Source organism: Rhopalosiphum maidis, chromosome 1, assembly GCF_003676215.2.
Source record: "Rhopalosiphum maidis isolate BTI-1 chromosome 1, ASM367621v3, whole genome shotgun sequence".
NCBI lineage: Eukaryota > Metazoa > Arthropoda > Insecta > Hemiptera > Aphididae > Rhopalosiphum > Rhopalosiphum maidis.
The window spans coordinates 50,190,270-50,210,517 of NC_040877.1; the positions used below are offsets into that span (position 1 = coordinate 50,190,270).

Genomic DNA, 20,248 nt, shown 5'->3' on the forward strand with positions numbered 1-20,248 from the left:
TTTTAATAATTTAAAATAATATTTATGTGATTTAAAATTGAATATACCTTGTTGTTGCATACATATTATAAATTATAATTTAGTAAAATGATTGAGTTCGCGATTCGCATCGTTTTGCCGCGCAAACCAAATCTCACAAAATTGACTATAATAGTTTTATCTACTATAAAAAAACTAGAAAGTATATCAAAATTACCAGTGTTGTAAACATAAAAAAAAATTAAAAATATTATATTTAACGATTGAAATCATTGTATTAATCTAGACACTTTTGCACATGAAACATATACCGCTGTTTTGACTTTGGCTTTATTATATCTAAGTGTCAGACACATATTTTCAAACGCCTGTATCTCATTGAATAATTAGTGTTAAAGTGTGGGACCCACACAATATTGTTTAGATAATGACATACTTTAAATCTAAGCAAACTTGTTTTTAGTCTTGTGATTTCCTTTAAATTTAATATACTAAAGAAAAAATGTCATAATACATTAAAAATATATAGAAGGCCTTATACTATTTCTCCAATTGAAGTATATTTAAAATAAATAATAAGCTGGGTATATTGTTATAAATTTTATTTTATTTTATTATAATCTAATGTCTAATTGATCATATTTTTGACGTTGGTTATGGTTAAAACACCGAGGTTACTTAAACAATATTTGATGTGTCCATTCATATAATATGACATATAGATATGTTCCTACATTAATTATAAATATTGAATACTAGTATTTATAATCAATGGTTCCTATAATAATAACATAGGTAAGTTTAGTAAGTTATCGTAACTTTAATTTATATTAAAATGTATAAAATATTGTTCATTTTTTTCATTATTTCAGTGGAACCAATTTAGATAATAATGAGATAGATTGAATAAATTATAGTAAAACTTAGCTAAATACCTATAGTGGCAAAGTACGCTAATTATAATGAAACGCAGTTATTTTTTTGAATCAATCATAAGTTTTAACTCGTAAGCATTTACGGAGTAATGCATATAACAGTATATAATGATATTTAATAACTAATTAATTTTTATAGATTTATGTTCTGTCTATGGGAAATTTCCTTAAAAACTTATATTTTTCTATGTGCTTATTTGTTAATATTTATCCAAAAAGGATGATACCTAATCTTTATAAACATTTTTTGGTTTTATACTAACTTGAAAAACAAAATACAATTAATTCACTTTTAAGTAGATTTAAGTTATAATTTATTATTTTATCTTATTATTTCACATAATATAAATATTAGTAGCTGTTAATAACTTATATCAATATACCGATGTATAATGTATTTAAGATTGGTATGAATATAAATCCATGGTATAAATTGACTAAAATAATAGGTATATTGTGCATGGATATTATACGCAATAGCGAAAAGTTTCAAGCCTCTGAGAATAATATTTATTGAATAACACTAAAATTGATTAAAGTCATTATTTTTCGTTTAATTAATCGCTGAGATGGATGTTGAACTTTATCTGCCGACCTCGATCCGACCTCTATATAGGAACCTCGGCGGGGAGCGGCAACCATTTTTTAATTAACGGCTGTTGGCCATTTGTTCGATGAATGACACACACACATATATATATATATGTATATTCATTATACGACATTACCACAGCGTTTCTCAATCTTTTTAATCTCACGACCCCCAAAAAAGGTATAAGATATGGTCAATCACTTCGCGACCCTCTCCCTATCTGTATTGACTGTATTAAGTATACATTTGTATCATATCGTAGGAAAAGCCAAATTTGAATGAAAAGGTTGATTTTGTAAATCGGTGTTTTATTTTTGACTTACGTAACCCCCAGTCAAGGCAATCGTGACCCCCCCCCCAAGATTGAGAAACGCTGTTATACTATCGCATACCCACCGTGACAACCATTAATAATAAATAGGTACATATTTTTAGGGAATTAAGAAAAAGTTTATTGGTTTTCGCGGTTACTATTATTTGAGTACACCAACTCATTGGTTACAAATTACATTGTGGAGCAAAGTCTGACCACACGTCAGTATAGATTCGTGGAAATTTTTTAAAATTTATAAAACCTGCAAGTTAATCATCAATTCATATAAAAAAAAACTTCGAAAAATCAACTGGCACAGTGGTAGGAAACGTAATCTAGCTTGCCTAAAAAAATATCTTCAAAGAACATCAATATTTTTTAGTGTGGTTTGGACAGTAACCTGGCATCGACAAAAATTAGTATTTATCAATAAAATATGCATTTAAAAATGGTAAGTTAATCCAAAACAAACCTTTTCATTAGTCATTGCATAAAAGATGTGATAGATATTTTAATAATCAAAACGTAGGTATTTTTTCAGTTTTACGTCTAAGTTTAATTGCTTGAGACGAATAGGTATAGTAGGTATACCTACTAAAACAAACTAGTTCCGTCAATAATTATTTCAAAACGTAGGGTACCTACTATTTTTGAATTATGCCATAAAGTACTATTTCCCGTGTATTATAGTATACAGTGGCATGTTAGGCTGGGGCCACCGAGGCCCACAAGTTAAGTCCAAGTTGAGGGGCTAAAGGACATGTACCATTACATAAAAAAAATATTTAGGTACATTGAAAATAATTTGATTATGAAAAATACAAAAAAACTTTGTACAACGACGGCGTTAGTTCTTCAAATGGATGGCTATTATAGAAATAAACTATCATGACTTATCGTTAAATATTATTTGCATTTTGCTCGATGGTATTATAGATAAAATTGAATGCTCTTCGCGGCAATAATTCGCGATGACGGATGAAAAATTACACTAATCAGGAGAAACATTACAAAAAAAGTATGACCAAAATATTTCTCCAGATTTTGTACATCAGAATATCAGATATTAAATAAGATACTATCTTTTCGATCATATTTTAAAGATATAATATCCATAAGGTTAAATACAACAAAAGAAATTGCAGAAATGTTATTTATTGAACATTTTCCTCTTACAACAACATACCCTGATGTATTCACTACTTTTATTTTATACTTGACGTTAGCTATAAGGCTATAACTATTGCAGCGGCAGAGCGATCGTTCTCAAAACTAAAAATAATAAAAAATTATTTACGAAGTACGATGTCAGAGGGACGGCTGAGTGATTTATCAATTATTTCCATCGAAAATAAGCGGGCACAGCAATTACAATTGGACGAAGTCAATTGTCATTGACAAGTTTGCTCAAGTGAAGGCTAGGAAAGTTTTAATTTTTAATTATATTATATGAATATAATATATAATAATATAATACTTAATATTTTAATGCCATTGTTTTTATACATTTTTAAGCAGTAAAATAATACAGGTACCTTTACATGCATTTTTTTTTACCTCATAGAATAACTGTTTAATTTTTACATTATTAGAGAGGGCCTCCAAATTGTATAGGCCCCAGGGCCACCAAGTTTCATGCTATGCCACTGATAGTGTAGTATAGTCGTCTGTAAGTAATGTAAACCATAGACTTTTTTTTTTTTTTGTAAAAATATATGACTATTTTAGAATATTACAATCTATACAGGTGTACAATAAGAAATAATTATGGTAAAAATGAGAGACTAAGAACTAATGATGATATGGTGGAAAATCTCATACTAGAGACACCTAGTGGCTTTACATTTATTTACAATTTAAAATTTATATAGTTTTTAAGTCACGGCCATAGGCGCAATTTGAGTTTTAAATTTGGGAGACTATTATAATGTGCATGTATGTACTGTATGTATGCTCCCTGAGATATATAAAGGTGGAAGAGGATATATTCAAACCATTTTGGGAGGTTATGATTGATTTTAAGTGGGCTTAGCCCCCCCTTCAAATTGCGCTTATGGTAACGGCACCAGTTTCGTTTAGATCATCTAGTTGGTTTTCCTGTTAGTACTCGTATGGCTATGTCCCTAATGAGCTAGTTAGGGCTTAATTGTAGTTTTGTGTGGAAACGTTTGTAGTATATGGTGGCACTGTGACAGTTTCGTTGACAGAGCAGATATTTAGACCAGAGTTTATTACATTGTTAGAGATATACCAAGGTGCTCTAGTTAGTATACGGAAGATATTTTGGTAGGCATGGATAGTTCTCTTATTTGATATATTAGCAGAACCCCAAATTACTACCCCGTACACCCAGAGTGATTACTGGTTGTAGAAGAGTTCTATATAGTATGTGTTTGAGAGGTAATGCTAGGTTTGAGCATTTTTCTTACAAATGAGAACTCCCTTTTTTACTATAAATTATCATATCAATGTAAATTATTTATATTACACATATAAATATCCGAGGACTTGGATCAAATAATTTATATCATTATTGTATATTATGATCTAAGTCCTAAGATAAATATTTAAACAATATATTAATAAAAAATCTACCAACTATGATCAAGGTGAATCTATCTTATGGAAATAGAAGCACGATTAAAGATATACTTAATATATCTTAATACTTGCTACTTGATATATCTTTATTCTTTAATCGAGAATAGCACCATTATATTGTTCTGTGGTAGAACCATAGACATGTAATAGAACTAATAGAAGATAATATTTTCTAAGACGTTATTCAGTGCTATGACCGTGACCTTGACTATGATAATATATTTTAGATAACAAATTAATATTTTTGTTGATAACAAGAAAATTATAATTGATAACGGTAATCGACAAATATATTCTGTAACGTGATCGATGTCAATCGTCGTCGTCGGACCATGATTGATACTTGACAGTTGCAAATAATTCATTATGAATTATGATATTGGGAGTAAGTGAAACTGAAGCGGCCTGTTGATCGTGGAATTTTTAAATAACGAATCTGTTGCTGCGCGAATACCTGCAACTAATGGTCGTTAATCGTTATACGCAAATCATTCGCCCGCCAAATCAACTGGGATGATGTATTACCAAGTTTTGATCTATGTATCGTACACTATTCTGGTCAATATTTTTGTGTCGTATGTGCTTGCCGACTACTTTTTGAACGTAATTTTAGACAAGTATGCGGGATATGAGCACGCCCAAACCCAATATTTCGATCACATTGTCGGTACGTAAATAATTATTTGGCATTAAATAATTTATGACGAAGTATGAAAGTATAACTTGTATAAGTGCAGGCAAAAATATGTTGTACAGTTACATTAGATAATAATTCAATAATATGTACAATGGCAGTCGGTACCTACCATCCTAACAAAGAATCAATCTCATAATATAATTTATGGGACACTGTGGGATAAGGGAAAAGAGATAATACTAAAATAAAAGCAAGCTAGATATTTTGAAATTAGGATAGTTAAAATATATGGGGTGAAGATATCACATTTTATAGTAGCTTACAATTGAATAGGTACTTTGCCTTATTTTTTTTTTTTAGATAATAATAATATTAGGTATTTATTATTCTAGTTTTTTTTTTCTAAAAAAAATTATATACAATTAATAGCCACCTCAAATAATTTCTAAATTTAAATTATCCAAGTGTCCTATAGCATTATTATTTAATATTTTGTATGTGTTATTAAAAATGTGTGTGTTTGATAGTGTAAACTTTATTCAAATAAATATATAAATACGTCCAGAGGCGTATTTAGGGGGAGGTGATATGGGTGTTATAACACCCCCCATCGGCCGTATTTTGTTTTATTAGACCTAACTCCAAATTTTCTTACGAAGTGCGAGAAATAATCATTCACAATTGTAGGTAGTTCTATTATTTTTCCTACAAATCATAGGCTGTTGGTCATAAGAATGAACACTCCTTTTCAACTTTCCGTAGACTTAAGTTATTTAAGAAATACCGTTGGAGAAAACAGGTTAAATGGCTTAGAATTAATGAATATCCATAGAAATATATACCTATATCTATCGCAGAGGTTATTGATGAACTTGCTCTCCAATGCCGTCGCTTATAATTCAAATAGGTAATCATAATACGTATATCATTATATTATTCATGTTTTTTTAATACTATAGGTTATAGCTGATGGTTTTTATTATATAGTGCATGGTTTATTTTATGTGATTTAGAATATAAAAGTTATTATTTTTGTTATAGTATAAAAGTTTTATACAATTTGTAGATCTTACACATACTGTCTTAGTATAAACATTTTCATTAATATAATAATTTATATCAATACATAGTATTTGTTAATGTAATACGGGGGGTGTGGGGCGGAGCCCTCGCCTATCATAAGTATCAACATTTTAAAACACCTCCGTAAAATAAATCCTGGATGCGCCACTGAGTACATCTAAAGTTAAATTAAGGTTTTAAATACCCACATATATATATATTTATATATAATATACAGTGAGATCCCTTTTAAAGGTAACACTAAATTATTCTGTCCAGTGACATCAGGTTGATATGCGGTTTTTGGGAGGAAATTTTAAGTATTTTTTTTTGTATTTGTAGGTTTTCAGGCATTATTAAATAATTTAAATTTAATTTTGAGCAATACAAAAAAAAATTAAAATTGCATAACAATTCATAAAATTCTAGAATGATTGTTGAAAAATTTAATAATATTTATCTAAAGTTAAACTTGTTGTTATTTAGTGAATTTTGGTTTTAAAGCTATGGTAAAAAAGACCAAATTGACTTAAAAAATGTCGGTCTATCCAAATCTGTTGTTAAAAGTAAGTGTTACTATTTGAAAAAATGTAAGTTGTGTTGCGCACGCGCACGACAAAAGAGTTAACAATTAGAAAACTATTGAAAAATGTGTATTTAGGAATTCGATATCTCCTCCCGAAAACCGCATATCAATCCGATGTCACTAAACAGAATAATTTAGTGTTACCTTTAAAAAGGATCACACTGTATATAATATACTGGTTTTACATTGAGAAACATCGCAAATACAAAGGTATTAGTCGTATTATACTGTATGCGGCAGTGGCGTATTTCTGAGGAGCTGCAGTCTTCCCTGAAATTTTAAGAGTCTAAATATTATTTCCATAGTCGGTAAAAGTCGTTGCAATAGTCTTAAATTGCATTTTATTGATTTTAAATTCATATTTAAAATTAATCATCTTTTATTATCTCTTTATTTATGATACATTAAATATATTTTTTTTATTTTACTGTATGACGATGTTTATAAATTTTAATTAGTCCCTCCTAAAATACAATTCTAGATGCGCTCCTGGTTTGGTATAGTAGTCAGTAGAGGCAGTAAGACTGTATAAAATATTAGTTGAAAATAATGTCCGACACTATACTGCCGACTGCAGAAAGTACTCGTTTGAGTTTGGTGTCAATATAATATACAATATAGTAATATACATAATAGGTATTACTTAGTACTTATACGCAACCATAAGCTGTGGAACGTTGAGAGTCGTATTTTTCTTGTACATGTCCTTGTAGATGTCTTAGAATTTTTTTTTACGTCGATAATTATAATCAAAATATCGCAATAACGGATATATATATATATATATTATATTTTAATAATAAATAAAAATAAATAAATAAATAATTTAATATAAAATATTAAAATATTTTCATGGGAGATATTTCCATTGAAAGATTTTTTAAATCGGATATATTTAGACCTGGAACCACACCTGAATAATAATATTATATCATAAATTATTCATAAAAATAAAAAAAGATCATTACTATATTAGTGGTATATTTCAACCTGCATTTAACTTATCAATTTTTGTAACAAGAAAGAACTTTTTATAAAAGAATACTCTATACAAATCTGTAGAAAAATATTTTCATTACTATTTAAAAATAGGATTAACTTTTATTGTGAACACTGAATACATCGTATACCAATTATAATTATTTCACTTTACAATAATGTACTTGTAAAAATTAAAATTGTTTCCTAAAATAACTATTTTACAACATATTTTTTAGTGGGCGGAGGAACAGCAGGTATTGTTGTAGCTTCACGTTTAGCAGAAAATGAAGCACATACTGTTTTATTAATAGAAGCTGGTCCTAAAGTGTCATCATTACATGATATACCTCTTGCCACACCTATGTTCCAAAAGTCACCAATCGATTGGCAACACCAAACAGAGTCCCAGTTAGACGCATGTCTCGCAATGAAAAATAATGTATTGAGTTTACATAAAATTAAATTTTTTTCTGATTAATAATAAATTTAATACAAGCCAATTATGATTCTGATTCTATTTTAAGTCTAGCCAATGGCCCTCAGGAAAAGTCTTAGGGGGCAGCAGTCGCATAAATTTTAATATCCATGTAAGAGGGCATATTTCTACTGATTATTTAACGTGGCAATTTGAACAAGATTGGACCAAAGAGGACGTTATTTACTACTTCAACAAATATGAAAAAGCTGATATATATAATAGTAAGTATATTTATGTTAAAAAATATATATAACAGTTAGCATTACAAGTAACTTATCACTATGTGTCTTGATTTTATACAAACATATATGTACAAATGAGAAAAATCCACAACATAAATAATAAAAATATAAAACCGTTAAAAATAAAAACCATACAACCAGGATCACCCAATAAAAAACAATTCTTCAGTCATCAACCAACACATGTGACACCAATTGCAACAGCTGTACTTGAGGCGGCCAATGAGTTGGACTTTAATACTTCATTAGATATGAACAATGATGGATTTCATATTCCTAGACGAGATGGTGGTAGTTTCTCATTGACACCAGTGTCAATAAGAACAGGGGCTAGATTAAGCACTGAACACCTATATTTAAAATCAAGAAAAAAAAAAAACTTAGTAGTGCTCACAAATGCTTTGGTTACAAAGGTGATTATGTTTTACAGCATAAAGTATTTTAAAAATAGTTTTATATTATATTAAAATTACTTAATAAATCATTAAAATTTCATTAAAGTAGGTGCTGTTTAAACATAATTACGAAGCAAATGGTGTTATGTACAACAGGTTTAACCAAGTTTTTAAAGTATATGCACTTAAGTCTGTTGTCATGTCTGCAGGAACATTGAATACTGCAAAAATACTTTTATTAAGTGGTATTGGACCAGCACAACAACTTAAACCATTAAAAGTGAAAAACATTTTTATTTTTATTTTTTTTACATTTTTATTTTTTTAAATTAATATTATAACTTAAAGATTCCTGTGATTGCGGATTTGGCAGTGGGAGAAAACTTACAAGACCACATTATTACTGGATTAGACATGATAACTTTAGAAAAATCATTGGACTTAACTTTTAAAGATTTTATATCACCAATAAACATTTATAAATACTTTTTCAAAGGAACTGGTAATAGTTACCCAAATAATTCATTTTAATTTTCTTTGATATAATAAATTTTTAGGCATATGGACGCATCCAGGATGTGAAGCTATTGGTTTATTACAACTACCATCAGATAAAAAAAACTATTCTATATCATCCCCGGATTTGCAATTTATGCTTTTACCTTATGGAATATCATCAGATGCAGGAGCAGCATACTTCAATCACTTGAATTTAAAAAATGAGGTGAGTATAATACTATAAATAATCTAAAACAGATAAAACTAAAATATTAAATTTATTGTATAATTTAAGATTTGGAATGAATATTTTCAACCTCTTGTGGGAAGACAGGTTATTTCATTAGCACCAGTGCTATTGCATCCTCAAAGCAGTGGATATGTTAAGTTAGGCATAAATCGTGAAATTGTTGTTCAACCAAATTATTTACAAAAGTCACATGATGTCAATGTGTTGATTCAAGGAATGAAATTGGTGAACAAATTTGTAAAAACCAAAACATTATCAAAACTTGGCGCTATGTTTAACACTAAACATTTTCCTGGATGTGAAAAATATAATTTTGGATCAGACTATTATTGGGAATGTTACATTAGACATATGACATTAACATCTTATCATCCTGTTGGGACATGTAAAATGGGAAGTATCCATAATAAAAGTGTTGTGGATCATTCATTAAGGTACGAAATTTATTCACTCAATGTAAATTAGGATTAAAATAACTTTTATTCGACATTAATTTTATTAATGTTTTAGAGTGCATAAATTAAATAAATTATATGTGATTGATGCATCAATAATGCCTTCCATGCCAAGTGGGAATATAAACGCTGTTGTGGCAATGATAGCAGAGAAAGGAGCTGATCTCATAAAAAAACATTGTTTTCAAAGAACCCAAAAATGTAAAATCACAGATTTCTTATATTATTATAACTATAAGTATTAAAATATTATTTTTACTTAATTGTTATTGCTATAACTACTCATCATTTGATACGTATCCGTCATAGTTGTATCTATTAATTAAAAAAATAAATTTTATTTTTACCTTTTTGAAACATTGGAAAATTATTGTTCAGAAGTTTCCACAGTTTTCCCACGTTTTCTGTGTCGCCAACTCATACCAGTATTTGGACGTCTAGGTACTTTTTGTAAGCTGCTAAATGCGACAGGCTGATCACTTTCATACAGCCAGTTAGGCAAATCAGTAAATTCTGTACGTGGAAATTGGTAACAGCTAGTATAGTATTTAACAAATGTTATTTCATTTGATAAACATTGCATAGCTGTCCATGTATGATACACTAAAAGTGGAAATTTGGAAGTCCAATATTCTAAAAATGTATCAGGAATATCACCGAATAACTTCTGAGTATCTTGAGATAGTTCCCGAAAATGATGTTTCTATAACATAAAAAAATAAACAGGTATAATAAAAATAAATATCTTTACACTTTAGTTAATCATAACTAACTTTATTTCGAAATGCTCTTAACAAATCTCTAATGCTCCCAGTTCTATATGTTCGGTATTTCCTTAATTCTGAAGTTATTTCTTGATCAATCTTATCATGCCAACCATCTTGTCCGATTACTCCATCACCACCTTTTTCGAGTTCTAGCATTACAGGGCTCATTGAATGTTCCTTTTCCACGCGATCACTAACATCCTAAAAAATTGCATACATTAAATTCCCTAGTATGCTTATAAGTTTTAAATAAATAGACACCTGAAGAAACGATAGCAATGTAGAGCTGTCCCAAAATGCTGGATAATAACGAACAGCTGTAGCAGTGGGTCTATCTTCTGGGTTTCGACTTATCATCAAAGATATCAAACGTTTCCAAATTTCACTTTCATTTAAGGCATTGAGACTATATTATATACTTATATATTAGTTTGTATAACAGAATTTATTAACAAATATTTTAATTTTTTTTACCAAGGGGCTTGACGTTTATCCAATATTCTAGCTTGACGCCACAATGAATCACCAAATGGATGTTTTCCTTGACTAAGGATATAGTAAAACAGACAGCCCATTGAAAAAATATCAATAGATTTAGTCTTTAAAAGAAATTAAAATAACATTTGTAATTAAAATATAATACAATATACAAAAGTACCTAGGTAAATTATTCTTACCACAGATGCATTTGTAACAAACATTTCAGGTGCTATCCAGCCATCGGTTCCAGTAACTCCTGAACGTTTAGAAAAAGACATTTTTCCACCCTGTAATTTTTTGCATAACCCAAAATCACTAATTAATGCTCGGACACTACTAAAACTACCATTTCCACGCGTAGGTATTGACAATAATACATTGTGTGGTTTTATGTCCCTGTGAACTGATATTGAATACCATCATAATAATAAAATAGTTATTTGATCATAATTATAAATATTACCTATTCCAAGTGAATGAAGGTGCTGCAGACCTTTGATCGACTGACATAAAATTTCTTTAGGAGTAATTTCATTTCTTAATTCATTTTTTTCTACATAGTCCTATACATATATTCAAAATTTTTAATTAATTAAAAATAAAAAATAAAATAAAAGTAAATTATAAACTCACTTGTAATGTAGCAGCACATAATTCCAGTGCAATATATCGAAATTGTTTATCTTGTTCTGTACAGTAATAACGAACAACATTAGGATGGTAATCAGATTCTCGAAGAATATGTACTTCTCTTTCTCCAGCGATAAAGCACTCTGGTAACAATCGTTTAACAGCTACAGGCCTACTTTCAAACTCCCCTCTACAAAAATATTAATCCATGTTAATAAAATACAAGTTAATATAAGATATAAAAAAATAATTACTTAAAAACTGATGTTCCTTCACATCCTTTTCCTAAAATTGCATCTGTACGGAACATAATTTTTCCAATACAAAAACTACCATCAGGCAATTCTTCAACTATTTGAGATGAACTAATATTGGAATGATTTGAACCTCTTGAACTTCCCTGAGAACTGTTATGACTATTATTTGATTTATTCTTCAAACCTTTCATCTAAAAGTTTTTAATTGTTTTAACAAATAAAATTAAATTGAGATCAAAAATAATTGTCTTACTTCTTTTCGTAGATACCAGAACATTAAACTCATCAACAGTGTTATCCCGATCATGAATAATTTAATTCCAGCGTTGTCCCCAAGTATTTGAACAATAAGCCACGAGTCCAAAGATTGAGGAGTCTGAGTGGATATTGTGCTTGTTTGTTTACTGCTGTAGTTATATCCACTCATATTGTGATAGTAAATTATTGAATCGGTGTTTCCTGTTATTCTCGGTATACCTGTATTTAATTCTTGATTCAGCTGGTAGTGCCCTACAAAAAGATGATTTATGTTGTAGAAACATTTGGTAAAACAGAATAATTATTTATTTGCATTACCCAATAAGATTGTATGGTTTTCAACATTTTTAGGTTCTACATTAAACTCATTACCACTATAATATGGTAATACTGAAAAAGAAGTTTTGTCTAAAAGAACAATTAATCCTCTATCTACTAATGGATTAACTTCACCAGTGTCTGCAATGGCTGGTAATGCATACAATCCTGTATTAATATGATGGCCAATGTAAAGTGTATGGCTATAAATCAGATATTTAAAATATTTAATTTAACAGAATTGTCAACTTACAATTATTAATAACAATTAGTAGTAAATTATTAGTGAATTGTGATGATTAATAAAATTAGATATAACTATCTATAAATTGATAACCGTAAAGACATAGATATTTTTTCTAAGTAAAATAATTTATAATTTACTTACAAATAACTAACAGAATTAGGATCTTTTGATGATAATGCAATGTTTGAAATTAAATGCTTTATTGAGTCTTTAGCTATGTTTGTTAGTGGTAACGACAATAGACTCTCGCCATCATGTTGATAAACTCCAATAACAGGTGAATCAAATTCTCTTTCCCAAAGTAAATTATTATAGTTTATCGGAGGAGATTTTTCAAATTTATCTTTAGGATTAAGAAAAACTGCAAAATTACCAGACGAACTAGCAGCAAAATAAGTCATACCTAATTGATAATAAACAAAATTATAAAACTGTTTAAAATTTAATAAATGGTTAATTAAAATTAAATACCATGATTATAATTCTGTTCATCGGTCATAGTTTTAGAATTGTAACTGAAAAACGTTACATTCCATTGGCGTTGGTCACTACTTAAGCTGTCAACCATCATAACGCTATATTCTATTTAAAAATTAAAAATTAAAATTAAATAACTTTATGAAACAATAAGAATACATACCAGATTTACTCAATAGTATAGATTTAGAAGCAATCGCTGTGCATATTTCACCTTGCTTTTCAAAATTCATAAAAGGGTGTTTTTCACCAGTATTCCAATCAATAAAATACCAACTATCAATTTTTTTTCCTTTAAGTAATGTACAATGATTATAATAATTCCTTAAATAATTATATTTATCTTATTTAAGTATAGGACTATTTACCAGAAAATAATATTCCATCTGAACTTCTACATGGTGAATTAGCTACTAACTGAGGGATAGTGACATCCAACTTTTTGATTCCTACTTTATCCTTATTATGTAGTAAATATAGGGAACCATCCCTAGGATCTGGCAAAAATAATGGCCTATAACAATTATAAACTAAATTTTATAATATTTATATTAAAAGTAATAATGACAATATGTTTTATTTAAAACAAAATGATTGAATACATACGTTAGGGCATCTTTTATATTAGAGGGAACTTTGACAGGTGGATCTAACAAAACAAAAAAAAATGTAGTAGGTAATATATTAAAGTATAAACAGACAACTATATAAAATCTATAATATACCATCGCGAAACTTCCACAAAGTTTTGCCAGACCTTTGGTCGACCGCGATGAAAAAACCATCAAGCGTGGACAGAAATATGATTCCTTCATACTGCAAAACATTAGTTTCGACCAAACTCTTGTCATCCTAAAACAAAATAAACGCTTCATAATATCTAAAAGGTGACACAATAAGCAAATACACACCTTTGGATGATTGAGGTCCTGGGAATCAACGAAAAGCAAGCCGACTAAAAGTAGGACAGCTAATAGCACCACCCGGATGGTCAATCCCATTTCGTCGTCAAAAATTGTGTTTTACAGTTCACAGTCACATCAACCGCAAGTCGTAGGCGCATCACCATCGGTATACGACCCAACGTTCGATTGGTTCCATTTTTGAAAACTGTCTGTAACGTTAACGGTGTTTAATGTCTAAAACGATACGATAACGATGACATATCTTATGGATAAACGAGACGACAAACATTAAACAGAAATACAGAATTTAAGCGCAAAAGTTTCAACAATAATAATAATATTGAAAATCGAGTAGATAAGAGATTCGGTGATAAAGTCGGTCGGTGGTTCGCCGATCGCAGTGACGCCAAATAAGCAACAGACGATGGCGTGACTGCAGTTAGTATTTTTTATGGTATTTTTTATAATTCATTCATATTATCGTGGCCATAGATACTTTTCGGTAATCGCTTATTAATTATTAATTATACATTAAACAATATACGTTCGTTCTCCAGCGGTCAATTATTAATGCCTGTAGACACTTACAGGCAGTGTAGGCTGTAGTGAATAGTTTTGTACTCTTGTTTTTTTTTGACACTCGCCAGTCGCCAAAGAAATTCACAGTTTAATTTAGATAAATTTTCATCTTTCAGACCAATGAGTTCCCAAATATTTTTTTTTATTCTGCTCTTTCAGCCGATCAATCGTCATAAACGATAAATGTTCATTAGTATAGAAGTTTGTACTCCATCAAACTGATCTACAAAATTGCATTAATTCATTATTGTAAGTAAGTGAGTTGCCTGAAATCTGCATATTATATTAAAATTAATAGGTACCAAATAGTTAGGCAGTATTGATATGTTAATCTATAAAAAAAATTGTTTAGTTATTTTGAAGTGGCACAAATTATATACGCTTATTGTTGTTTAATTGATTGAAAATATTTTAAACACCCAACATACAATTTCTGATTTAGACTGGCATAAAGGCACTCGGGCCCTCCTTTATAAATCCCTTATCCACTCTTCTGGTCAAGTGATGTACACCGTCGTGTCCCATAGTTTACGTGTCCTCGCGATTCATGCACACGTGCGATAATTCTATTATCTTATGGCGTCCGGATGAGTCGGATGACGTACTAACCACTCTATTATAGTACCTATGGTATTATAATATGTTTGTTTAACTAGCCTACTGCTTGGATACTTACATCTAACTCGTAACTCGTTGCATTGTCCCTTAATGAAATGCATTACAGCGATCTATATTAATGGACACCTCTCTATAGTAGACACTTTTAAATTTCCCAGCAAAAATGTATGTACATAATAAAGATTATAACCTCTTAATATTGAACATTCCTAATAATGGACGTGGACACTAAAAACTGGTATCAAAATAAATAACTACATTGCATAAATGAACACAATACGTATCGTAATATTCGTAAATATATAAGAATATTAAACTAGAAACGTCAAAAACTGTTTTAAAAAGTCAGGATTTCTTTCGTCTGATACTGTAGAATATGTAATGGAACATGAAAATAATATAAAAATAAATAAATAAATAAAATAAATAAATAAAAAAAATAAATTTAAATAAAAAAAAAAATAAATAAATAAATAAATAAATTTGAACGTATTCTCAGAACTTGTACCGAATACTATTAAAATATGAATGACAATATCCTTTCAGAAGACAATAAATTAAAAATAACAAATATAGTCAAATTTAATGTAGATTGTAGGTAGACATTAATCAATTTGAATGAAGAAAAAATCAAACAGCCCGAAAAAGAATATGAGTAATGAGTTGGTATACAATCCAACGTTTGAAGATATTTGGAAATCAATAAATAATTTAAAAGCCTATTTTAAAAATAAAGTAGTTGAGATCGGGTTATAAATGATAGCAAATTTACAAATTTATTGTGAAGAACGAAAAACATTTACACAAAAAAAAGATAACAGTTTTTTTTTTTAATTGTAGGTACATTAAAATTTAATATTTTCATACCTACCCGGCTACCCACTTTTTAATTTACACATAATATATATATTATATACATAAAAAAATAAAAAATTTAATTTTTAATTGTAGGTTGTACAATGTAGGTATACCTAATTTAATTATTACGAGACATTAGTTGTTATTTCGTAACAATTCGTGGTTGTAAAATGTTTGTACAATATTGTTTAAGCCGTTTAAGGTACATATATTCATTAAGGTCATATATTTGACAAATTTAATTTTAATCGTATTAAATGTTTTTGGAGGTGTCATAATAATAATCATAATAATGATAAGTGTAAAATGTGAATCTCGAGTATTTAAAACATAAAAATTCTACGCCAAAATGTCCAATTCGGTATATTCTCTAATTTATAAATACATAGGTAGGATCTAATTACTAAATACAATTCAGTTAGTAAAAATGACGGTAAATCACGTATAAAACTTCTATTATAATAATATTAATAATGTACTTAAGTACTTATAGTATATAGGCCTATAGATTCTAATATTTTTAACGAAAAATATATCAAAATCATTCTGATAAGTTTAGTAATAATATAGTTACATTATTTACTTTACTAAGTTTACTATAGGGATATTTGCTTGTTTATTACCTATCCATATTATGCATATTTTATAAACTTATTCAGGTTAAAATATAAAATTGTTATTGTATATTATATATTATAGTTAAATAATATATATGTATTTTATTTTCAAGTTCTGTTTATCATTTACTTTTAAATTGTTTTTAAATTACTTACATCAAATAGTTGGAAAATATAAACCTAGAAGTGCGCACACAAATATATGCTCGGAGGTCATGGCTCTGAATTTATGATATATCTTAAATTTAACCCTAGGCCAAGGGCGTATTTATAGGGGCGATATGGGTGTTAGAACACCCCCCCCCCCCATCAGCTGTATTTTGTTATATTTGACCAAACTCCAAACTTACTTAAAGTGTAATTTGCTCTACACAAGCGCAAGAAATAATTATTCATAATAAATTGTAGTTCTATTATTTTTCCTACGATTCACAGGCTGTTATATAGGCAACAATCCTTGTCACTACATCTGAGAGCATACGTTCCTTTTTCAACACTCTGTAGATTTAAAAGTTATTTAAGAAATACCTTTGGAGAAAACAGGCTGAATGGCTTTGCATTAATGAATATCCATAGAGATTAGAGATATACCTATATCTAGGGCAGAGGTTATTGATGAACTTGCTCCTCGCCTACCATAAGTCTATTAAATTGTATAACACCCCCGTAATATAAATCCTGAATACGCCACTGCCCTAGGCCCTAAGTTATATGTAGACTATAAGTTAATCGCACGGGGTATGTTCAAAATTTAAGTATAATGTCAGGTTCGAAATTACCGGTTAGTGTATATTGTATATTTATTATTTTTATAACTAGATACTATACCTATCTTATTTACAAAATAAAACTGTTTGATTAATGACTAATTCTTTTTATAACCGTTTTGGTTTAGTTTCAGGTTTGAGTAACATTTGTATGTAACCATCGTATCCGAATGTACACACACTACACACACGCACCCGTCGTAGTTCAATGAGAAATCGATGACGTTTCGAAAACAAGAGTAGGTAAGCAGTATCTAAGCACGTTACCCATATATTATAATATAATATACTGTTTACGAATGTATGTCACATGTGTTAAAATGTTTCGATTTTTCCTCTATTTTGTATAGTTAATATTTGTTTAATTGAATCAACGTGATTTCTAAATTAATTTGACTATGCAGAAATTGCAGGTGTGAATAGTACAACAAATTTTCCATTTATGACAAATTGGTAAATGAGTTTGATTAGGGGGATATGTTAAAACTTAAAAGTACTGTATAGTATCGTGTACTAAACTATATCAAATTATCAGTTCAGTCAATGAATTTCATATTTGGAAATAATATATCTAGATTTTAGGTATTAGGCTTAATTCTGTCCAATAATATACGCCTAAGGAATTCCGATAAAATAACTAATTGATATTCGATTTTCCTATCGTTATCTTATCTACGTTATTTATTCTTAATAATATATGAAATACTAATAAGTATAGAGTAAGATTTTATGATTATTTTAATAAATACTCAAAAATATAAATTAGTGATCGTCGATCCTAGGTAGCGGTATTTAATATTAATAATAATAGTAACAATGGTTATATATTATAACAAGGGCGCTCATTAGAGGATGCAAGGGGGTGACATGTTACCCCCCTAGAATAGAAAAACTATTGTTATTTTTTTAGTTATGTATAATAAATTAATTTTTCTTATGATGATATCACGAAAATTTACTTATGATTATGATTGTCACCCCCTAGATTTTAACAGATGGGTGCCCTTATATTATAATATGTAATATTAAATATATTCATTTTTAGCATTAGATATTTATGTTTTGACATATTGTGTATAGTATAAATAACAGTCTGTAAAAAAAAGAAATTAGGAAGGAAAATATTTTTTATTTTTTGGACTGAATTATGTGTAAATTTGCCAAATTTGGTTTCATGTAATTCAACTGTAATTCGTTTTTTAAAAAGTCGTTTCCGCAGTCACTAAATAACATACTGTCAATAATTAATTGACAATTGTGTATTTTAATATATGTATTAACATTGATACGCTAAAAAGTAAAAATATAACTTTTTTAACACTAAGAAGTAAATCATATATGAGAAAAAAGATCTTGTTTTAAATTTTGTTTATTGCCATAACATATTATGTAAGTGCCTAGTATCTACGATATTTAAGTATAAATATTTGTAAAATTATTTTTATTATTTATTGATACATACCTACCTGTATTGATTACAATTGGATTTTCCTTTATTAAATTTACAAAGTATGTAAAAATAAGCATTTAAAATTTTCGTTTTTCATCGTCATTGTATAGAATAAGTTTCTAGCTTTCAGCTTGGGCTGCTATAAATCGAGAGCTCAACGTGCCGTTTCTAAGAAAAATATATTACTCTTACAAACTTTCGAGCCGTGGACATTACTCAATCGTCTTTAATAATATTTTGGTAGGTACGAGTGGTACGACTCTGTCTAGATATTCGTTTTTAATTGTTTTTCATGCGCTAGTGTGACGTCTTCTTAATTATATTGTTATCAGTTATTTATTTTAGTATCATGTTGATTCATAGCTCCTTCTTAGTATGCCATTATACCCAGCTCACGAGAATATTTAGTTACACACTGAATTTGTTCTCCTAAAAACCGGTTTTTATGTTTGATTGTGACGTTATACTACGCCACCACGGTACTATACGGATACTCCAATATTAATGATACAATATACATGTTATACAGAATGCTCCTCCCGTAGTCAGCAGACAATACAAAATGAACTACAGGTGATTTTACTAGATATCACCATGTATATAGTTATATAGTTCCACTACAGTTATAGTTATTTTGTGTGGACGTCTTTCGTGTTGTATAGACTAGTATTATAAATTATTATATAGTATCTAGATATTTCCTTTCACAACTGATATAGGGATTCGAAATATATTTGAATTTTGATTATGTCTATAAAAAACCTACTCCGTTGATTCAATTTTTGACGAATATATTATAAACTATTATATTATAATATTATAATATATTTATATGCAAATAATTATCATTATTTTTACATTGGATGTTTTACTTTGTGTGGAGTATTCGTCGTTTATTGACTGCACGTTTTCCTTACCAATAATACGTTTATTCAAATTGATTTTAATATTTTTGGTACGAATTGTGTTAAATCGGTGAGCTTTACGCCATCTGTCTCAAGGTCTTGAATCCATTC

General features: G+C 28.8%; 2 protein-coding genes across 4 annotated transcripts; one reads left to right on the forward strand and one right to left on the reverse strand.

The window, feature by feature from the left end:
• Positions 1-4,721: 4,721 nt before the first annotated feature.
• On the forward strand, positions 4,722-10,361 carry LOC113560546 (glucose dehydrogenase [FAD, quinone]-like). The gene is made up of 9 exons (XM_026966482.1): positions 4,722-5,087; positions 7,923-8,125; positions 8,211-8,385; positions 8,548-8,819; positions 8,911-9,081; positions 9,150-9,303; positions 9,359-9,525; positions 9,595-9,983; positions 10,060-10,361. Exons 1-9 carry the CDS (start codon positions 4,934-4,936, stop codon positions 10,247-10,249), a joined length of 1,875 nt encoding a protein of 624 aa, XP_026822283.1. The 5' UTR covers positions 4,722-4,933; the 3' UTR covers positions 10,250-10,361.
• On the reverse strand, positions 8,377-14,664 carry LOC113560545 (serine/threonine-protein kinase/endoribonuclease IRE2). Of its 3 annotated transcripts, XR_003406123.2 has the most exons (19): positions 14,350-14,439; positions 14,164-14,290; positions 14,045-14,087; positions 13,807-13,952; positions 13,602-13,730; positions 13,433-13,543; positions 13,103-13,364; positions 12,715-12,917; positions 12,392-12,648; positions 12,136-12,329; positions 11,885-12,071; positions 11,715-11,814; positions 11,449-11,654; positions 11,246-11,370; positions 11,033-11,177; positions 10,778-10,972; positions 10,352-10,707; positions 9,464-9,548; positions 8,377-8,756 (listed from the first exon to the last, which is right to left on the reverse strand). XR_003406123.2 is itself a non-coding variant. In XM_026966480.2 (18 exons), the coding sequence occupies exons 1-17, from the start codon at positions 14,437-14,439 to the stop codon at positions 10,372-10,374; spliced, it is 2,856 nt and encodes a 951-aa protein (XP_026822281.1). In that variant the 5' UTR covers positions 14,440-14,664; the 3' UTR covers positions 8,377-8,756; positions 10,352-10,371. The 3 variants fall into 3 exon arrangements, 2 of the variants coding, with proteins under 2 accessions (XP_026822281.1, XP_026822282.1); XM_026966480.2 differs by lacking the exon at positions 9,464-9,548 and having other exon boundaries at positions 14,350-14,664; XM_026966481.2 differs by having other exon boundaries at positions 8,377-9,548.
• Positions 14,665-20,248: the final 5,584 nt, after the last annotated feature.

Bases quoted from the DNA above. Each gene is read 5' to 3' on its own strand.
- LOC113560546 (XM_026966482.1), top strand. From the start codon at position 4,934: ATGATGTATTACCAAGTTTTGATCTATGTATCGTACACTATTCTGGTC. The intron at 8,820-8,910 runs GTGATTATGTTT...TCATTAAAGTAG, and splicing joins CAAATGCTTTGGTTACAAAG to GTGCTGTTTAAACATAATTA. The intron at 9,082-9,149 runs GTGAAAAACATT...TATAACTTAAAG, and splicing joins AACAACTTAAACCATTAAAA to ATTCCTGTGATTGCGGATTT.
- LOC113560545 (XM_026966480.2), bottom strand. From the start codon at position 14,439: ATGGGATTGACCATCCGGGTGGTGCTATTAGCTGTCCTACTTTTAGTC. The intron at 12,918-13,102 runs GTAAGTAAATTA...TCTGATTTATAG, and splicing joins CCTAATTCTGTTAGTTATTT to CCATACACTTTACATTGGCC. The intron at 12,072-12,135 runs GTAATTATTTTT...ATATTTTTGTAG, and splicing joins GAAGGAACATCAGTTTTTAA to AGGGGAGTTTGAAAGTAGGC.